The 17,508-nt window shown below is 51.6% G+C and overlaps 1 protein-coding gene across 1 annotated transcript in view; it reads right to left on the bottom strand.

Annotated features, from left to right (window-relative positions):
* Positions 1 to 1,248: 1,248 nt before the first annotated feature.
* The window catches only part of TEP1 (telomerase associated protein 1), a 34,561-nt gene continuing 18,301 nt past the window's right edge, over positions 1,249 to 17,508 (bottom strand). The window contains exons 20-55 of the mRNA XM_019632391.1: positions 17,300 to 17,420; positions 16,595 to 16,719; positions 16,220 to 16,333; positions 16,019 to 16,136; positions 15,680 to 15,874; positions 15,375 to 15,550; positions 15,119 to 15,275; positions 14,829 to 15,008; positions 14,275 to 14,367; positions 13,850 to 13,982; positions 13,545 to 13,695; positions 13,146 to 13,279; positions 12,847 to 12,935; positions 12,457 to 12,571; positions 11,779 to 12,019; positions 11,460 to 11,583; positions 10,469 to 10,593; positions 10,246 to 10,345; positions 9,868 to 10,023; positions 9,510 to 9,722; positions 9,108 to 9,261; positions 8,789 to 9,001; positions 7,859 to 8,019; positions 7,472 to 7,585; positions 6,361 to 6,468; positions 5,867 to 5,999; positions 5,701 to 5,777; positions 5,466 to 5,598; positions 5,191 to 5,327; positions 4,906 to 5,030; positions 3,462 to 3,605; positions 3,153 to 3,249; positions 2,321 to 2,426; positions 2,009 to 2,214; positions 1,792 to 1,896; positions 1,249 to 1,488 (exon numbers count right to left, since the gene is read on the bottom strand). Coding sequence (XP_019487936.1) covers positions 1,366 to 1,488; positions 1,792 to 1,896; positions 2,009 to 2,214; positions 2,321 to 2,426; positions 3,153 to 3,249; positions 3,462 to 3,605; positions 4,906 to 5,030; positions 5,191 to 5,327; positions 5,466 to 5,598; positions 5,701 to 5,777; positions 5,867 to 5,999; positions 6,361 to 6,468; positions 7,472 to 7,585; positions 7,859 to 8,019; positions 8,789 to 9,001; positions 9,108 to 9,261; positions 9,510 to 9,722; positions 9,868 to 10,023; positions 10,246 to 10,345; positions 10,469 to 10,593; positions 11,460 to 11,583; positions 11,779 to 12,019; positions 12,457 to 12,571; positions 12,847 to 12,935; positions 13,146 to 13,279; positions 13,545 to 13,695; positions 13,850 to 13,982; positions 14,275 to 14,367; positions 14,829 to 15,008; positions 15,119 to 15,275; positions 15,375 to 15,550; positions 15,680 to 15,874; positions 16,019 to 16,136; positions 16,220 to 16,333; positions 16,595 to 16,719; positions 17,300 to 17,420 — 4,996 coding nt within the window. The 3' untranslated portion in view covers positions 1,249 to 1,365. The remainder of the gene's footprint in view (positions 1,489 to 1,791; positions 1,897 to 2,008; positions 2,215 to 2,320; positions 2,427 to 3,152; positions 3,250 to 3,461; positions 3,606 to 4,905; positions 5,031 to 5,190; positions 5,328 to 5,465; positions 5,599 to 5,700; positions 5,778 to 5,866; positions 6,000 to 6,360; positions 6,469 to 7,471; positions 7,586 to 7,858; positions 8,020 to 8,788; positions 9,002 to 9,107; positions 9,262 to 9,509; positions 9,723 to 9,867; positions 10,024 to 10,245; positions 10,346 to 10,468; positions 10,594 to 11,459; positions 11,584 to 11,778; positions 12,020 to 12,456; positions 12,572 to 12,846; positions 12,936 to 13,145; positions 13,280 to 13,544; positions 13,696 to 13,849; positions 13,983 to 14,274; positions 14,368 to 14,828; positions 15,009 to 15,118; positions 15,276 to 15,374; positions 15,551 to 15,679; positions 15,875 to 16,018; positions 16,137 to 16,219; positions 16,334 to 16,594; positions 16,720 to 17,299; positions 17,421 to 17,508) is intronic.

Here is a 17,508-nt window from a genome sequence, read left to right as displayed (position 1 = left end):
CTTGGCCCATGCTTTCAGGGGGGTAAAAGGCAAGAGCCCGAGACCAGTGACTTTTAGGATGATGACATGCCATGATTCACTGTAGCATTCTGGGTAGGATTACAAGTCATAAATTTCAAATGACCTTAACTTGGACTTTTAGTCACAAGGTACATGTGGAGGAGGTGGTCTAAAAGGTATATTTTAAGCCCTTGCATGAGGCACATGAGAAAAGAAGGAAGCACGATCTATGATTAAGACTTATTAGCTAATGGCATTCCTTCCATCTTTATCCGCTGAGGGAAGACCATGAGGCATTGGTAGCGATAAGGTCAAGTCCCTCAGGTGATTTCCTCCATGTGCAATCTGGAATCAGGGTGAAGTAAGAAGAAAATTCAGTACCCCATAAACTCCCCAAATCCTCAAAACTCATTTCTAGACCAGAGTGCAGTGGTACTTCTCTGAGAGACCCCTACCAACCCAGGACAATATCCTATAATAGCCCTGATTTATCACATAGAAGTCCTTGAATACCTGGACACAGAAGACCCTTAACCCTAACAAAGAAAGGGCCTCAGGTAACATCCTCTCCCAAGAGGCAGAATTACAGGAAAATGAGGCTCTAGAACTTTTACTTAAGAGGATCGTAGACCTTGGTACGCCCATCAGTAAGACTATTCCACCTTTCAACTTGTCTTCATCTTTGTGAGTTTCAATTTGAAAGAGACTTTTGTGAGCTCTTCCAAGAATGTAAATTACTGTACTGACTTGTGCTTCCAAGTCAAGTGGCTGTTGCTCTCTAAGTTGTGAAAGCCAGAAGACTCAGTCTGCTTTCCATGCCCTGGCCTCTCGCCGCCCATCTGGGCAGTTAGTTGAGTAGATGGGGAATGTTTCTCTTCTGTAAGAGGAAACTAGTGTTATCCTAGTTCTCCCCCTGTTCCTTCTAAATGGCCTGACTGGGGGCACCACTGAATCACTCTTCCTCCCCTTACTCTTTCTTGACCAAGTGAGAGTCTCCAGCTCTCTCTTTAAACTAAGTGCCGGCCAGTATCACATTCATCCCTCCTCCTGGCAGGAATGGCATCTTAAGGTCCTGTGTCCCAATCTTTAGGACACAAGATTCCTAAAGCCTAGTTTCAAAGAATATCTGCTAAAGCTCTGGTTACTTGCTTGCAGTTCTAGTAAAAATTAATGTTAAAGCAGAAGAGAAACATTTCTACATCCATATTTTTCCTTCTTGGTCCAAATCCACAGGAACACAGGCAGCACTGCATTTGAGACTTTCGGACACTTTATTTTTATAATTTTACCAACAAAGTAGCCACTGGTATCCTCAGGCTTTGCATCTCTAGCACAAATGCTATTTTTGCTCTGAAGAGTGCATCTTCATTCCCAGGACAAAAAGTACACGTTGCCTTGTGTGTCTCCCACTGCGAGCTGCAAGGTAGAGTCAGGCCCCAGCCAAGGTTCCAGGCAGCTCACTGCCCCTTCGCACCGGAACAGGCCCAGCTAGAATGGGAACAAAAACGAGGGACTGAAGGCGACGAGCCTAGGGCCTCCTTACTAACTTATTTTTCTCTCACATTAATAATGCCTTTGATTTAGAACAGGTTAGTCACCCATTACTGTAAAAAGGATAGAAGAGAACAGAATTCTGATCTTTTGTACTTTCTTAGCCCAAGTTTGCTCTCTTGTGACATCCCTTCAGTACTCCTTGTGTGTATACATCCTTGTGTGTGTGTGTATACACACACACACACACACACACACACACACACACACACACACACACACACACACAGACAAACTTACCAGGTGCATACTGGGTCTCTCCCACAGCTTAATATCTTTGTCCTTTGAAGCTGTCACCAGCAACTCAGGCAGCACATGGAGGGCTGTGACAGCGTCCGAGTGAATCTCAGAGAGGAAGGGGAAGCGTATGGTGAGTTTTCAGGGTGCCCTCTTCAGTCTGCTGGGGTGAGACCTAGGGCCTCTTCCCCTATATTTCTGACCCTTCCCTCAAACTCACCTTTCTACGCTGCTGCGTCTTTAGATGTGGTTTTGCTGTCCAGCTATCCATGTCACTATATATAGATGGGTCTGTCCCTGGAGTTTGGGTTTCAGGCATTTTTACTGTTTTCTGCCAGATGTTACCTGTGGTCCACTTTCCTTCAAGGGTGCATCTGGCTAGGTTCCAAAGCATCCCATCAGAGCTGGCACACAAAAATGAGGATTCTGCCATTTGAAGAGCAGGGTTAGAGCCAGGTCTCAGGCTTTGAAGGATCCACCATCCTCCTCTAGGCCACCTCCGGACTCCTTGAGTCCTCCAATCACCACTCACCGGATTCAGGTTTGGCCTGAGTTACTGATATTAGGGTCCCACTAGGATTCTCTAGGTTCAGATCAAAGTCCAGGCTCTCCTCAAACTCTCCGGATTCCTTCTGCCTCTGTGAAAGGATAGAGCATTCTGTTTAGCCTACATGTATCCTGTAACCCTGCCCAGACAAACCAACTGTTTTCTGCTCTGGATTTTTATTTTTTTAACTATAACCTAGATACCATAAAGTATACAAATCTTAAACGTTTGTCTCCATGGATTTTTATATATGTATACACCCATATAATCACCACCCAGATTGAGATGTAGAATATTTCCATCACCCTGGAAAGCTGCCTTCATGCCCTTCCCAGTCAATACCAGAGCACCACCGCCCCCAGAGCAAACAACATTCTGACTTCTGTCACTATAAACTCATTTTGCTTATTCTTGAATTTCATTTCAGTGAATTCATGTAATATGTACTCTTTTGTGTCTGGCTTCTTTCGCCCAACATAATGTCTATGAGATATGCCTGTATTGTTCTAGACACTGCTCATACTCACAGTGGCAAGACAAGAGATATGAAAAAAAAAATGCAATGAAGAGAACTCCTAGGTTTATGGTTTCCAGTGATTTTTTTTAAACACTAAAATCCTTTTTTGTATCAGTGAAATCTTAGAGGGAAACTCCAATACATACTGCTCTTAAGTAGAGCTGCTCCAGTTGAAGGAAGAGAAGGGGATTTGGAACCAATTGCCTTTCCCTCTGTCTTACCCTCTGTCATGCCCCCAAGGAATTAAAATAATGGCTCTGGACCAATGTTTGTTTGAACACACACCCAAACAGGACTTACTAAGACAGACAGAATTCCAGGGGCCATTGGCTGCAGGACAAACACACCAAACTCCTGATGAGTAGACAACATTATAAGATGCTCCGTATACCTGCTCCTGGTTTATAAGAAAGAAAGAAAGAAAGAAAGAAAGAAAGAAAGAAAGAAAGAAAGAAAGAAAGAAAGAAAGAAAAAAAGAAAGTATGAGCCCTGGAATACTTCTCCATAAGACTCCTGTGTCTGTTCTAAATTAGACCCCACCTCAGGGTAACCGCTAACCCACTTTTCCTCTTTCTCCCACCCGAGAGGAAACAGCATTTTGGATCTTACCAGATTACAGAGGGAGCGTCCCCTGATTTCATGTGCAGTAACTGCAAATCCGCATTGGCCAAGATGAGGGAGTGACCATCAGGAGCCAGGCCCACACCTGCCAGGAACCCTGAGCCCTCCTGTATAACTCGGTTCAGGTGAAGACTGTAGCTCAAAAAAAGCACACGGACAGAGAAAGATCCAATTTTAGTTCACCTCTCTTAGGCTGCTCAGCTCCCCATGAATTCCTCAGGAGTAGAGTATAAAACAAAATTGTTTCTTTCTGTTTTTCTTATATCAGTATTCATCATCACCATCCCTTCACTTGCTCAAACTAGGAATCTCTAACATTCTTGTCATTTCTTCCCTCCTGACCTCCCACTGATCAATAAGCACTAGGGATCCTACTTGAAACACATGACTAAATCTGTATCTCTCCTCCTCATCCCTGCCCAGGACAGGACCAACATTATGTCTTCCCCGGACGATAGCAACACCTATAAAAGGGGTCTTCCTACCTTTAATATCTCTCTACTACTATCCAATTTCCATATTGCCACCTGAGTTCTCTTTCTAAAATTCAGGTAATTATTTTGCTCAAAATTCGTAGCACTGTGCTCTCTACAGCCTGGACCCAGTTGATTTTTTCAATCTAATACCCCCGCAACTCCCACCAAGAACCCCAAAACTTGGCTATATGTATGTATACACCATGTACTCTCATGCCTCCATGTCTTTTGTTAATGCTACTTTCTCTTCCTATACCATTGCCTTCACTTACTGGTCCAGAAAACTCCTATTCATCCTTTAAGCCCAAACTCAAATAACAACTGTAAATTTCTCAAATTCTGCAGCCATATATATACAGATAGATAGATAGATAGATAGATAGATAAGATAGATGGCCAAAAAAATGTATACACATTTTAAGAAAGGAAAAAACTATTAAAATTGTGATACTCAAATATATACTGATAAAAAAAGATGAATACAAGTCACATTTAACTTCTGAAATCACAAGAGGTACTCAAAGTGGTTACTATCAGTGTCCAGACACTTCTGATTACAGCAAACTACTGCTTGAGCAACACTGACCAAAGTGTCCACTTGTATATATTTTTTTGGCACCCCGGGTATATATACCTTTACTGTAGCACTAATCATTCTGAACATTGTTGATGGTTTACTTATACACACATTCCTCTACTGTGAGCTTTTTAAATTAAAAAATAAATTTCAATCTGGTTCACACTGGCTAGCCCAGAACTTAGCATAAAGTAGGCATTTGATATTATTTAAATTGACATGACAAGGGGTAGAAAAAGGTTTTGCAGGGACTTTTTTCTGCCTAATAACTAACCTCCTATTGACCTAGTTCAGAAGTAGAGGTGGAGTGATTTGAGTAAAATCCTGGGTACAAGGAGACTATTGTTCTTATCACGTTAACCCGGCTGCCTCGTTTCACCTGAAATTTCTGGGAGTTGAACCCTTCCGCAGTTCCACTTGCCACTCGCTGACTTTTTCATCAGCACTGACCACAACCAAGGTGTTTGCCGAGCGCCAGATTAGAGCACTGATGCGGCCTGGAGCCTGGTGTATACAACAAGTTCATTTCAGTATGTCTGAGAAACCAGGGTTGACCCTCTCCTCTCGCAGGCATCTGTGCAACCTCCAACCCCGGCACGTACCATTAGATACATAGCCGGAGCAGAATTCACACAGACAGAGAACTGAGGTTGCCCCAACTCACCTGTGCTGTGGCCACAGCCTTAGCCTCCTGCCATAAGGTTAGCTCCCCGGCTTGATTCCCAGACACGGCCAAAGAACCATCTGGGGCCCAGGCCACAGCCGTGACGGCTGCAGGACTCCTGGGTATATCCGTGTCATCTGGAGAAGAGAGAAGTGAATCATTAGGAGCTGGACCACTGTTGGGATACAAAAGGAGATACCAGGCTATCCTTAACCTTCTTGGTCCCAGTTACACACCCTTCTTTCATACCTTGCCTCTCTCCAGACTTCACTCACCTGCTTCCTGAGGTACCTCCCAGAGCCGTATGGAACCATCCTCCGAGGTGGTCAGCAGGAGGCCTGAGGCCTCGGAAACAGCAGCTGCACTGACTGGGCCACTGTGTCCCAGGAGGGTATGTGTTTGAAACACCTAGGAAGGACAGAGATGGAACAATAAGGGGTTGACACAAAGAAGGTTATCCCACGATATCTTTCCCACCACCCCCCACCTCAGTCCTTTCAGGAAACTCACCAAGAGTGGATGCCATAACCGTGTGACCCCATCCAGCCCAGCAGTCACCACGAGAAGCTCTGACCCGGGCTGGCCAGCTGATAAGACATAGACAGTGAGAAAAAGGGGAGAAGCAGGGGCGAAGGAAGAGGCAGTGGGGAAGGGAAGGTGGCTGCTGTTTCATCACCTGCACGGGCCTCCAGGGCAGCTGCACAGTGGCTGATGGGTCCTGAGTGAGCAGGGATGCTGGTCAGCTCCACACCCTGATGATCCCACACTTTCAAGGTCCCATCCCGGCCCACAGACACTACGTGCTCCTCCTGCTCAAGAGCACAGGAACAGAGAAGAGTTACACTGTGCAGGATATGGGAAGTACGACCCCCCATCACAGAGGTGTGGGCTGAGCATTAGGGGCTTAGATATCACACGGTGTGGAGAACTCGGGACGTGAGGCTGGGGGCTCAGGGCTGCAATCCTCCCATGAGGTCATGAATCTAAGATGCTGTGTTTTCATGCTCTCCCTCCCCTCACGCCAACTCTCAGTCTCAACACCCTAATCCAGGCCTGACATCTCATTCTTTCTATTTCTTTGCCTTTGGGATTAGATACCCAATGCACCCAGTCTCCCAAAGCCCCCTTAGCTTTCCCAGAGACCCCCGGGCAACTCTCACTGCCTCTCACCACAGCCACCACGGCGCTCACGGCACTCTGATGACCCAGGAACTGACCCAGCTGCTGTCTCAACTCCGGGTCCCACAGCCCCACAGAGCCATCGCTGGAGCAGGAGATCTGCAGAGTCAGAGTCAGAGGCGTGGGATTAGCAGCATCCCCCCAGCATTTTTGTGTGCTTATAATGTGGGGTAGAGGGCGGTAAGTCTTTAAGACAAAGAACATGGGCTGTCTTGGGTTCAAATCCTGCCTCCACCATTCATTACTTCGTGACTTGGAGCAAGTTCACCTCTCTGAGACTTAGGTTTCTCATCTATTCAACTAGGATAATGACAGTGCACCTATCTGATATGGCTGCTGTGGGGCTGATGCATCTATACAAAGGACTTAGCCTGCTGCCTGGTACACAGAGAGCACTGTGTAGCAATTGTCCTTGTTACTAACATAATGTCAGTCAATAAACCCAGACAAAGGTGAAAAGTCTATTCATCTGATACTCCTTAGTCTTCTCTTTTTGAAAACAACACAGGGACTCTACATTGAAAAACGAGGTTCACCAGAGGCTTGGTCCAAGTGACACTGGGCACTTGAGATGAGGAGGGTCTGGAGGTGCAATAGGGAGTTAGAGACGGCTGCAGAGCCTGATTATGCAAGATAGATGCATTTATAATAAAAACACTCTGAAACCTCAAGTGCATAATGCGAGACTGACTTTTGCCTCTGGACAACGACATCCCAGCAGTACTCCAGGTGCGGGATGGGGCATCCTAAAGCCTTGGGGAGACTGTTCTGTGTTCTTCTTAAGAGCATGAGCTTTCCTAGCAGAACGTTTACTGACTCGGCTTCATCACTTACATGGCCTTGGAAATGTTCTTGAATCCATCTGAGCTCAATATCCTTGTCTATAAACTAGAGATAATAGTAGTATCTACAGGGCGCTGTAGAGATTAAATGAGGCAATCGATATATGCCAAGAGCTTAGTCCAGTGCCTGGCACATCCTAAGTGCTCAATAAATGTTAGCTATTTCTATTATAAATGGGTGTCAGAAAAGGAAGCGATGGGAGTGTTGTCCTCCCCCAGGAAGCCTGCTGAGCTTTGCACCATTCCTACCCTTCACTCACCAGTAGGTTGTCTTTGGTCCAAGCACAGCCAGTGACCCAGTCACGGTGACACACAGAGAAGGAGCAAGTCAGAACAGGGGCTGTGGGTGTCCTCACATCCCAGCAGAGGAGACTCTGGATAGGTCCCAAAAGATGGAGCAGTTAGGACCACAGGAGGGAGGTGGGAACACCAGGGCCATTTCAGGAAAGAAGTTTCAAGGAAAGAGGGAGTATTAAAGAAGGGAGGTGGGCAGACCCAACACAGGTTGGCAAACAGCCAGAGAAAGCAATGGGAATTGTGCTGTTCAGGAATCCAGGAACCAGAGGGGCTGTGGGGGTCAAGGGGGGATTGGGAGCTCAGGGGGAGCAGGGCCCAGGGGTTGCATGTTGCATCCTTCTGTGGCTCACCCGATCCCTGCCCCCGGTGGCCAGGCTGCCTCCATCAGTGCTGAAGCTACAGCAGTTTACAGGGCCCTGATGTCCCAGGAGTTCAGTGCCACAGGGAAAGTCTTCTGCCTTTTGTGGCAGTGTCAGCAACTGCCTCGGCCACAGCCGCACTGTGAAATCCTCTGCATTGGAAAGAGGGAGAGAGGAAGATTCCCTGAAAGAGGAAGCGAGACAGGCCCAGAGGCCAAAGACAAAAAGGCAATCGTGGGCCGGCCGAGTGGTGCGATGGTTAAGAACTGGCTTGGGACGCCAGAGGCCCCCAGTTCAGATCCCACATATGAGGGCCAGTGACACTGCCCTCTACAAAAAGAAAAAGAAAAAAAAAAAAGGCAATCGTGTGGGCCAAGGGTGAGGTCTGAGGGCAAAGCTCCAAGGGAGGGATGCAGTGAGTCACAGGCTATGGAGAGGCCTGGGACAAGGGTCAGTCACCATGTGAGTCCACAGGACAGGATGCCAGGCACTCCCAGCACCGGCTCTGCAGCTGTCTCTCCCTAACTCCCTACTGCACCTCCAAACCCTTCCCGTCTCTAGTGCCCAGTGTCACTTGGACCAAGCCTCCTACCTAGAGAGGTCTAAGGCCACTCTGCATTTTCACCTCCACATCTCTCTCTCCTCCTAAGGGGAAACCCATCCCTTTATACAGCAGTCTCCCACTGGGCAGAAAATCAAAGGCGGGGATTGCAAAGAGGTCCCAGAGTCCGGGTTAAGGAACAAGAAGAAACAGTCTAGGCTGATTATGCAAGACAAGTGCATTTAAAGCACTTTGAAAGTTGTAAAACAAATTGTGTGTGTGTGTGCTTTCATACACACATATACATATACATTGAAGAAAAGTATTAGCATATTTAAAAGGACCAATGATTCACAACCCTGCCCAGAGCCCAGTACTACCTGAGGCAGAAGCCAAGAGTTCCTGAGAGGTGGCCAGTCCCAGCACGGGCTTCTGGTATCTGGACAGGAGCCAGAGGGACTGAAGGGAGCTTTCCTTGAGTGCCCAGCCCTGCAGGGACCCATCTTCTGCACCACTCACCAACACCTTAGGGCTTAGCCACGCTAGTGCGGACACAGCCACATCTAGTGCTTGACACTGAGCCCCCTGGGAACCTAGAAAGTGAGAGAAAACAAGAGAGGAAGACACTTGGAAAGGGGATCAGGGCGGGGGGACCTCTTTCCTAAGGCTCAAACGCCCCATCCCTTCTCCCTTCGGTACCTGAAGAAACTGCATAGATCCTGATGCCATCTGCTCGGTACCCAACAGCCACCAGCTCACCATGTGGGCTGAGAGCCACGGAGAGGGCAGGAGACAGAGAGAGGGAACCTAGGCACCCACGGGGCCGACCCAGAGACCCGGACCACACCTGAACCTGAGGGCCAATAAAAGGACTTAAAGATATTCCACTTGCACCCCAGAGTTACAACCACCCCATTAAATTCTCCCTCTAGAGACTTTTCTCCTGAGAGCTACCTGTACGCACACTTGCACCCATCTCCCTCAAGCTCGCACCAGCCAAGCTCCTCCATAGCTTTCTCAACAAAGGCCTACCTCACCCAAATGTCCCCTGCCTTTGCTACCCCCTCCCTGTAACCCACCACAAGCCCTCTGTAGCCTGACCTTGCCATCCTCTCCAGCCGTCAGTAACTGGCACCCAGCACGCAGGAAAAGGGCAGCAGCCACAAAGCCACTGTGGGCAGGGAAGGCAGCCAGCCGTGCCCCCTCCTGCCAAGCCCACAGCTCCACCATCCTGTCCAGCCGGCCCACTGCCACGACCCGTCCAGGCGCATTGAAGGCCAAGGTGCGAACGGAGGCTCCTGGGGCCCCCAGTTCCTATATGGGGAGGTAGAAATGGAAATGTCAGGGCCTGCTCTCAACACAGGCCCAAGGTGACACAAAACATGGATGTGTGTCATTCCCCACCTTCCACTCCCAACCTTCTGTGTTCCTCCCCCAGGGCGCCAGAGGACCTTCTCACCTTGGTGACTTTGAGCCCGTCCACCTGGAAGAAGCTGACACTGCCAGCCCAGCTGCCTACGGCTATTACCCGGCCCTCTGGGTGGAAAGCAATGCAGTTCAGGGGCTTGGGACAGGTGTGCTGGAAGGCCAGCTGCCCACGGACTGTGTCCCACAGCTGGAGGAGGGAGAAGGGGAAGCATCAGGTGCTGAATACAGATGCCTGAGCACCTTCATCCTAGCGCTCCAGGGATCACCTTGTCCAGTTCCTGTCCTCAGCAGGTAAGGCCTCCCCAGGCCAAGCACTTGGCAGCCTCTGCCAGGCTGACAGAACCACCTCATGGGCTGACCCAGTCAAAATGGTAGGGGCATTTTGACTACCACAGCCCCCAGTCATTACCTTTAGGCACCCCCCTAGGCACACGGTGGCCAGCAACCGGCCGTCTGGGCTCAGGCAGCAGCCGGTGATTTGGTATTGGTGAGCCTTGGTCTGGAGCACCCTATCCAGGGAGACAGAGTCAGGCCCCTGGGGCCTCCTGGCCACAGCTCCCTCCTCACTGCCCTCCCCTGGGCTTCCCACGAACAGGGAAGGCTCGCACTCCCAGGCACAGGGGAGCCCTTACCGACAACCATGCTGCAGGTCCCAGAGCTCCAGGAGCCCGTCAAAGGCAGTGACAAAGAGGGCATTGTCCGAGAGGAATGAACAAGAGGAGACGCCTTCGCAGCCACTCACCACAGACTTTTCCTCCTGTGAGAGCAAGCAGGAAAGCATGCTCAGGACACTCCCTTGACCCCCGCCCCTTACCCAGCCACTCCAAGCCCAACCGAAAAGAAGGCCATAGCAGGGAGCCCTTGGCGCTCTACATTCGTTACCTAAGTCTCAAAATGTGGCCCTCTTTCAACAGGTGTTCCTGATGTGCCGCCAAAGTACAAAGCTTTCGTCCCCCTCCAGCCCTAGGCCAAGCTCATGTTCAAGTGAGGCCTCGTAATCCAAGTGGAGTCACATCTTCTCCCCTACTCCAAACCCTATACGTATCCCCAAATCACAGAAGACTTTGATGGGGCTGAAGCAGGAATGACGTCACATGCATGCATATGTATGGGAAAGATATGGGTGGGAAGAGGACAGACCCGCCTCTCCAGCCTCATCTATCATTACCCTCCTTTAGCACCCTCTGCAGCAACCATTCCCAGCAATTTACAGGAAACATTCTCCTCCCACGTCCTTGCTCAGGCTCCTTACTCAACCCGCAAGGCCTGCCCTTCTCTGTCCTATATCCTCCGGTCATTGTACAACTCACTCAGCTCTGATCTATGTGACATGGTTATGTTTTGGTTTCTTTTTACCTTCTATGCCTTACCTTTCAACAAAACTGACCACTGTCCTAAGCCCTGTGTTCCTTGCAATACTTAGTGCAGTGCCTTAAATGGAAGGTGTGCAGCAAATATTTGCTGTGTGACTGATGTTTGGACCAAGCCCTTTTGATCTGATGTGAGGGAGGTGAAGTTGCTGAATCAAAAAGGGTGACAGCAGGTGGGCTTGGCTTGTTTGGGGCCCCAGGGCAGTCTGTGGGGCTTTTCTGAAGGTAAATTGCCCTGTCTTGAGTGTCATACCTGCCAGGTTCTCAGGTCCAACAAGTAAACCGTTCCATTAGCAGTGCCCACAGCGGCTCTTTGCCCACTGCGAGAGAAGGCCACGGCTGTGGGGGATGAGGAAGCTGCCAGGGACAGGCTGGAGCTAGAGAAAGAGCAGGAAGAAAGGAAAGAAATGAGGAATAAAGGGAAGGGAGTGAACAAGAATTCATTTCTGCATTTCTGGGCCTGAACCGCCCTCTCCACGGTGACTCTGGTCTGTCCTTGATTCTCCCGTTTCAGAAAGGGCTGCAGCTTGCTCTTTGATGGGCTTACCAGGGTCTGGGGTCAAGGGTCTTACCTTTGCTGGCCCCTCATGGTGTTGGGTTTATTAAGCCACCGTAGCATGCACTGGAGGTGCCATCGCTGGGAGAGTTGGGGGGCCTGGTGGCAAAGAGGCGAGTCCAGAGGCTGGTTGGCTGCCTGCTGGGGCAGGAGCAGGGGGTACTGGCTAAGGACTGGCGCCTGCTGCTTCAGAAAGGTGTGAAAGGCAGCAATGTCAGCCTCGGGAAGCTTTTGTTCCTCTTCAGGGACTGAGGAAGCTAGGGAAGAGATGCAGAGGGGTCACTGGGGAACCAGCCTGGACCCCCATGAGCCCCAGCACAAAATACAATCATGCATGCGTCTAAAATGGTAAGTCTCACAGTGTGGCCCTTTGGCCCTATGTCAGGAACACATGTTAAAAGTACAAATTTGGGGGTGCTACTCTAGACCTAGCCAGCCAGAATCTGTGGACCTAAAGATCTACAATTTCAACAAGTTTCCCAGCTTCTTTCATGCCCACTAACTAAAGTTCGAGAACCTCTGATCTAAAAGAGCTAGGCAAAAGGTCTCCCAAGACTCGCTCACCTCGTAGCATTTTCAACTTAGAATGGAAATTAGATTGTTCTTTCCATTACACCTCCATCTGAGCAGGCCCCCATGAACACACCCAGGAGCCCATATCTCAGAGGAAAAATCACCCAGTGACTCATCTCACCATAGAGGGCATGGGCCTCTAGGAGCCGAGAGAGCAGGCCCAGTTCCAGGTGTGCAGCCACCACATGGATACTGGTGAGGAACTCTGCGAGAAGGCCACGGTTCCCACTCTGGAGCTGCGAGGGCCAGAGTGCATTTGTTAGCAGCGTGAAGAGGCTGGTGAGGAGGGACAGTCTAGTCTGAGCCCTGCCTGTGCAGCTAGGGCCTAGACCTAGGAGCTGGGACAAAGGACCTGAAGGAGAAAGGCAGGAAAACCAAAAGGGGAAAGGTAGAGGGAGTTTGGAAGGGGTAAAGGCAGTGGTGATGGGAATGGTGGTCAAGATGGAGAGGGGTCTTGGAACAGCCAAAGCAATTTCTTGGGAGAAGGTGCCTATGGCATGTGGGGACTAACCAGGTGGTATGGTAGGTCTCCCAGAGCCTCGGGAGGGCAACTTCGGAAGGTGCCTGAGGCATCAGGGTCACAGGTCTTCCAGAGCTGAGCTGCAGGTGTGGGTCATAGGAACAGACTTGAGATGGGCTCAGACCTGAGCATCTCCAAAGATCCCCTCCCTCAGGCTATGTATAGCAAGCCATGCACCCACTGGGGTGGCAGGAGAGGGGGCCAGCCAATGGGGACCGCTAGTGAATGGTCGTGGCCTCCAGGCCCAGGCCCCATACCCAGTGCCTTAGGCTGACTTGGGCTGCAATCACCTGCGATGAGGATGTGTGCCATGCTCTCCAGCCCCGGCCTCTTCCCATAGCGACATTTAGCTGCTGTTCTCAGGGGCCCATCAGGGAGGCAGAGACGGGCACCAGGCCGCTCCAGCGGGCCCTCCCCCAGCAAACTGTCCTCATGTAATGGAGAGAAGGAAGGAGAAGAGAGAGAGGAAGCCAGTCAGTGAGCATCCGGACACAGATGTGGGCTCCCATTCCCTCTCCTCCCCCGCAAATAGTGGTCGCTACTGAGTGGCAGCTATTCAGCGTCTGGGAAACAGGTGTCAGGGGCTATGCCAAGGGAAGGGCGGTGTGAAGAAAGGATCACACAGGGCTCTGGCTCAAATAAGGGAAGACCCAGGAGGTCAGTGGGGGTTCAGCTGGAGACACTCGTACCTGCGCAGACTCTGGACGAGGTAGGCAAATGGGCCCATGGGGTAAGGGTCCCCACTGTTACCAGCAGCCACCACTTCTTCCCAGGTCTTGGTCCCTCTGGGAAGCATCCGCCATGCACTCAGCACTCCATGCAGCTGGTCCACAGTGAGACCTGAAAACCAAGCTCTCTGAGGCCCTCACCAAACCACACAGCGTACCCATCCCCAGCACACCTAGTGCCCCTTACACTACTCACTGAAACCCCAGTTGAACCAAGGTCATCCAACCCCTGAGCCTCTGCCTCCCAACCCACCCCAAGCACTGACCGCTACGTGTGACCTCAAGGGTGGTCAAGGCTTGGGGAAGGACATCAGGGCCATGCTCTTGCTCAAGCGTGCCCAGGATGTGCTGCAGCAGCAGGGGGACAGTGGCGGGCAGGGTCCGGAGTCTCTCAGACACCTGGGAGAAGAGAGACGGGCTTCGGTCAGTGGGGGAAGAGAGACAGGCAGCTTTGGTTGTAGAGAGGGGAGGGGGCAGCAGGTGAAACCACAGGAAAGGACAAAAAGGAAAGAGAACCGAGTGGGAGAGAAGTGGTTGGAGGTGAGGTGAGGAGGGGGAACGGGTGATCAATGGTGACAAAAGATGAGGGTGGGGGAAGGTGAAGGATGGGGATGCAAGAAGCTGAATGGAGCCTGGCAGGTGGAATTAGGACTTAGAAGATAAGGAGTGGGGGGTTACATCCTCAACAGACCTGCTCATAGAGTGTGAAGAGCCTCAGGTGATCGGTGACCAGGCGTAGGTAGAGCGGCAGGGCTGACCCTCGCTTCACCAGCAGCAGCCTCATCTGATGAGACGCAGAGGACTCAGCATGAGGACCAGAGAGCCTGCCCACAGCCAACCCTCTGCCCGCTGCCCTCCGGTCCAGCACAAAGCCCACTAGCTCCTCCTCTGAGAGCTCCCAGCAGTGGAAATGGCATCACCTAGGGGTACAGCCATCCCTTCCCTACGCTGCTCTGCCCAGCCAGCCCCTTTACAGGGAATCTTTGGTGGCTCAGCCTACCCCACCCGATAACCACAGCTTTACTCCTCCCCTCAGCTGGATGGGTCCTGGAGAGGCCATTCACCAGGGGAAAAGGTTGGGTGATATTATAAGGAATCACAGTTATCTTATTAACAACTTCCCCTGGCACGGAGTTCCTGAGAAAATGAAGGAGCAGCTAGTCTGTGTGGGGCAGCTGGCAGCCTTAGCACCCCAGTCCTCACAGATTCACCCCACACACCCATCAGCCCTGGCATCCAGCCAACCTGGTTGTTAAAAGGCGACTCCTCCAGCCGCTTGCCGTACAGAGCCAGCTCCTCTCTCACCAGCCGGGCCCGAGCAGACGGCTCCAGAGGCCCCAGGGCCACCACATGGGCACCTTGGCTCTGCTCAAGGGTCTCCCCCAGGCTTGCGTCACTAGACACGCTCAGCACCAGGTGCACCCACTATGATTGGACAAAAGAATACGGAGGTAGAAGGAAAAGGAGGAGAACAATGTTAGACAGGCCCCTCTCCTCCCGGCTGCATCCCGCCCCCACCTCCTTCTCCCACTCACCCGGGGAAGGGTCTTTGGAATCCAGTCTGAGATCAGCTGCCCATGATGGTCCACCAACCTGTCAGCCCCATCGATGATCAGCACCAGGGCCTGGCCAGATTGCAGGGACTGAGCAGACCTGGGCAGCAGCCTCTGCTGCAGCTCCCACACCAGGCCCCTGTACGTGGAGGTGAAGGACCGGGGTCAGCGGAGAGGGAGACGCAGGGTTAGTATCATGCAGAATCAACAAGGCAGGGCTAATGGTGGGGATACACACCGGTAGGTGCTGGGGAGGGCACTCGGCTCTCGCAGTTGACTATGCAGATAGGCACAGAGGCGTCTGAGCAGGGTGAGGGCAAGACCCTGATCAGGGCGGGCCCCTGAAAAGTGGAAGAAGACTAAGGGGGCCACCTTGGCCCCATTAGGAGCCTGCAGGGCTGACACAAGGGATGCCTGTATGGGAAGGGAACCGAAAACATGGTCACATTTTACATGCACAAGCTCCCTGTGCCTACCCTCCTCAGCCCTCCTTAGCCCACAAAGCCCTCCCTCCCTCCTGTCCAGGCCTCTGAGACTCCGTACCAGGAAGGCAGTCTTTCCTTGTCCCGACTGTCCAGTCACCAGGCTCAGCCTTCCTCGGTGCAGTAGCAGCTGCTGCACTGTGTCCTGAAGAAGGCGAGGTCGGGCAGGACTCGGTGGATTCTGCAGCTGTTGGAAGGTGGCTTGGACCAAGTCATCATCTGGGATGGACACTGGCTGCTCTAGCTGGGCCCCGGGCTGAGGGCACACGGGACAGTGACAACGTCTCCACGCTCCTCAGGAGCCCAGGCCTAAAACTCACCACCAAGTTACTTCCCACCCAGGAGTACCCAGACCACCCTACCCCCCTCCACTCCCCTGACCACCAGCTCTCCTGCTGACCTGTAGGTAAAGCTTTTGGATCACATTCCACACATCTTGCAGAACCAGCTGCCCAAACTCCTCCAGCCCCGCAACATAGGGCCGGCCCGCGGCCACCCCGCCCCACTCACAGGAGTATCTGTGGGCAGAACAGCACAAGCACAGTCAGAGCAGGCCTGGCTCCCCTCTCCATGCAGGGGCGCTCTACCTCCCCCAGCTCACCTGCGACAGGTAATCCCTTTCTGTTTGTTCAGGTAGCTCTTCAGTTCTAAGATCCGATGTACAGCCTCTTCAGACTCAGGAATAAAGTCAGGTTTCCATGCATCTGGCACAGAGCTGGCCACCACAGATATGTCAGGAGTGATGCTAGACTCAGACCCTGGCCTCTCTGTACCCCCATGAGACCTGGCTCCTCAAGTGCAGACCTCCTGACATCAGCGCCAAGGCTGATCTGGTACTGCAAAGGCAAGGTCTCTGCGCCCTATTTCTCTCTTCTAGCTCCCTCTCCCATACTCTGACTATGGGGGGGAGAAGACATAGCCTCTGGGCCTGTTTGGCCTTCTGTGGAGGCCGAGGCCCAAAGGCCACAGGAGGTACCTGAGGAAGCTGGAGTCCCGGAAGTAGATGAGAGCTTGGGCAGAGGTCTGCTGGTGGAGGCCCCGATTCAGGAACTGCATCACCTCCATCTCTGTCACAGAGCGGCCTGAAGGGTACTGCTGGGCCTGAGGAAGAGGGCAGAGAACAGGCGGGTTCAGTCCTACATCACTCTAACCCCTCCCTGGAGACCTGCCAAGACCCCAAGGCTCTTTCATCTCAGTAACATTCCCCCCCACCTCCAGACACAAGCCAATAAAATATAGTGTACAGCTAACATTTATTGAATGCCTGTCATGTGTTGAGCATTTTTTATAGATTTCTAATTCTCCTAATAACCCTGCAATGGAGGTGTCACTGTTTCTCTTTAGTATATGGGGAAATTGAGACCAGATTAGGATAAGCTATTTCCCACAAAGCCACACACTAACAGAAGGGAGATGAGAACCCCAATCCATCTGACGGCAAAACCTGAAGAGACCTACCCTCTTAACTTTCACATCCCTTGATCAACACAGAGGTGCTTGTCAAAGAAATTCCCTCATCTAGGACTTGGCCACTCACAGAACCTGCCGCCCATGTTTCACTTCAAGTGTCGAGGACCTGCCTGTGTATAGTCCCAGGGCTCTTAAAGAATCATGGCTTCTCCCTACTCCTGCCCAACCTTTGTTTCCTCCCCAGGCCCTGCTCCAACCTCGTCTGCCTTACCCAGCGGAAGTGAGGATGGTCAGGAAGGTTGTAGGCAGGGGGAACGTAGCCATAGCGGGAGCCCAGAATCCCCACAAACAGATGCGAGCTCTCCACCTCCCCGAGGCACACTTCCAGTTGTCTGCAGGCATGATTATGGGGCGTCATATCAGGGAACACAGGCACAAATGGGGAGCCGGGGCCCCGGCTCACAACTGAGTAGCATGAAG

Source organism: Hipposideros armiger, unplaced genomic scaffold (genome assembly GCF_001890085.2).
Source record: "Hipposideros armiger isolate ML-2016 unplaced genomic scaffold, ASM189008v1 scaffold_1132, whole genome shotgun sequence".
NCBI lineage: Eukaryota > Metazoa > Chordata > Mammalia > Chiroptera > Hipposideridae > Hipposideros > Hipposideros armiger.
The sequence above is the reverse complement of the archived record's forward strand: the minus strand, read 5'-3'. Positions and strand labels throughout refer to the sequence as shown.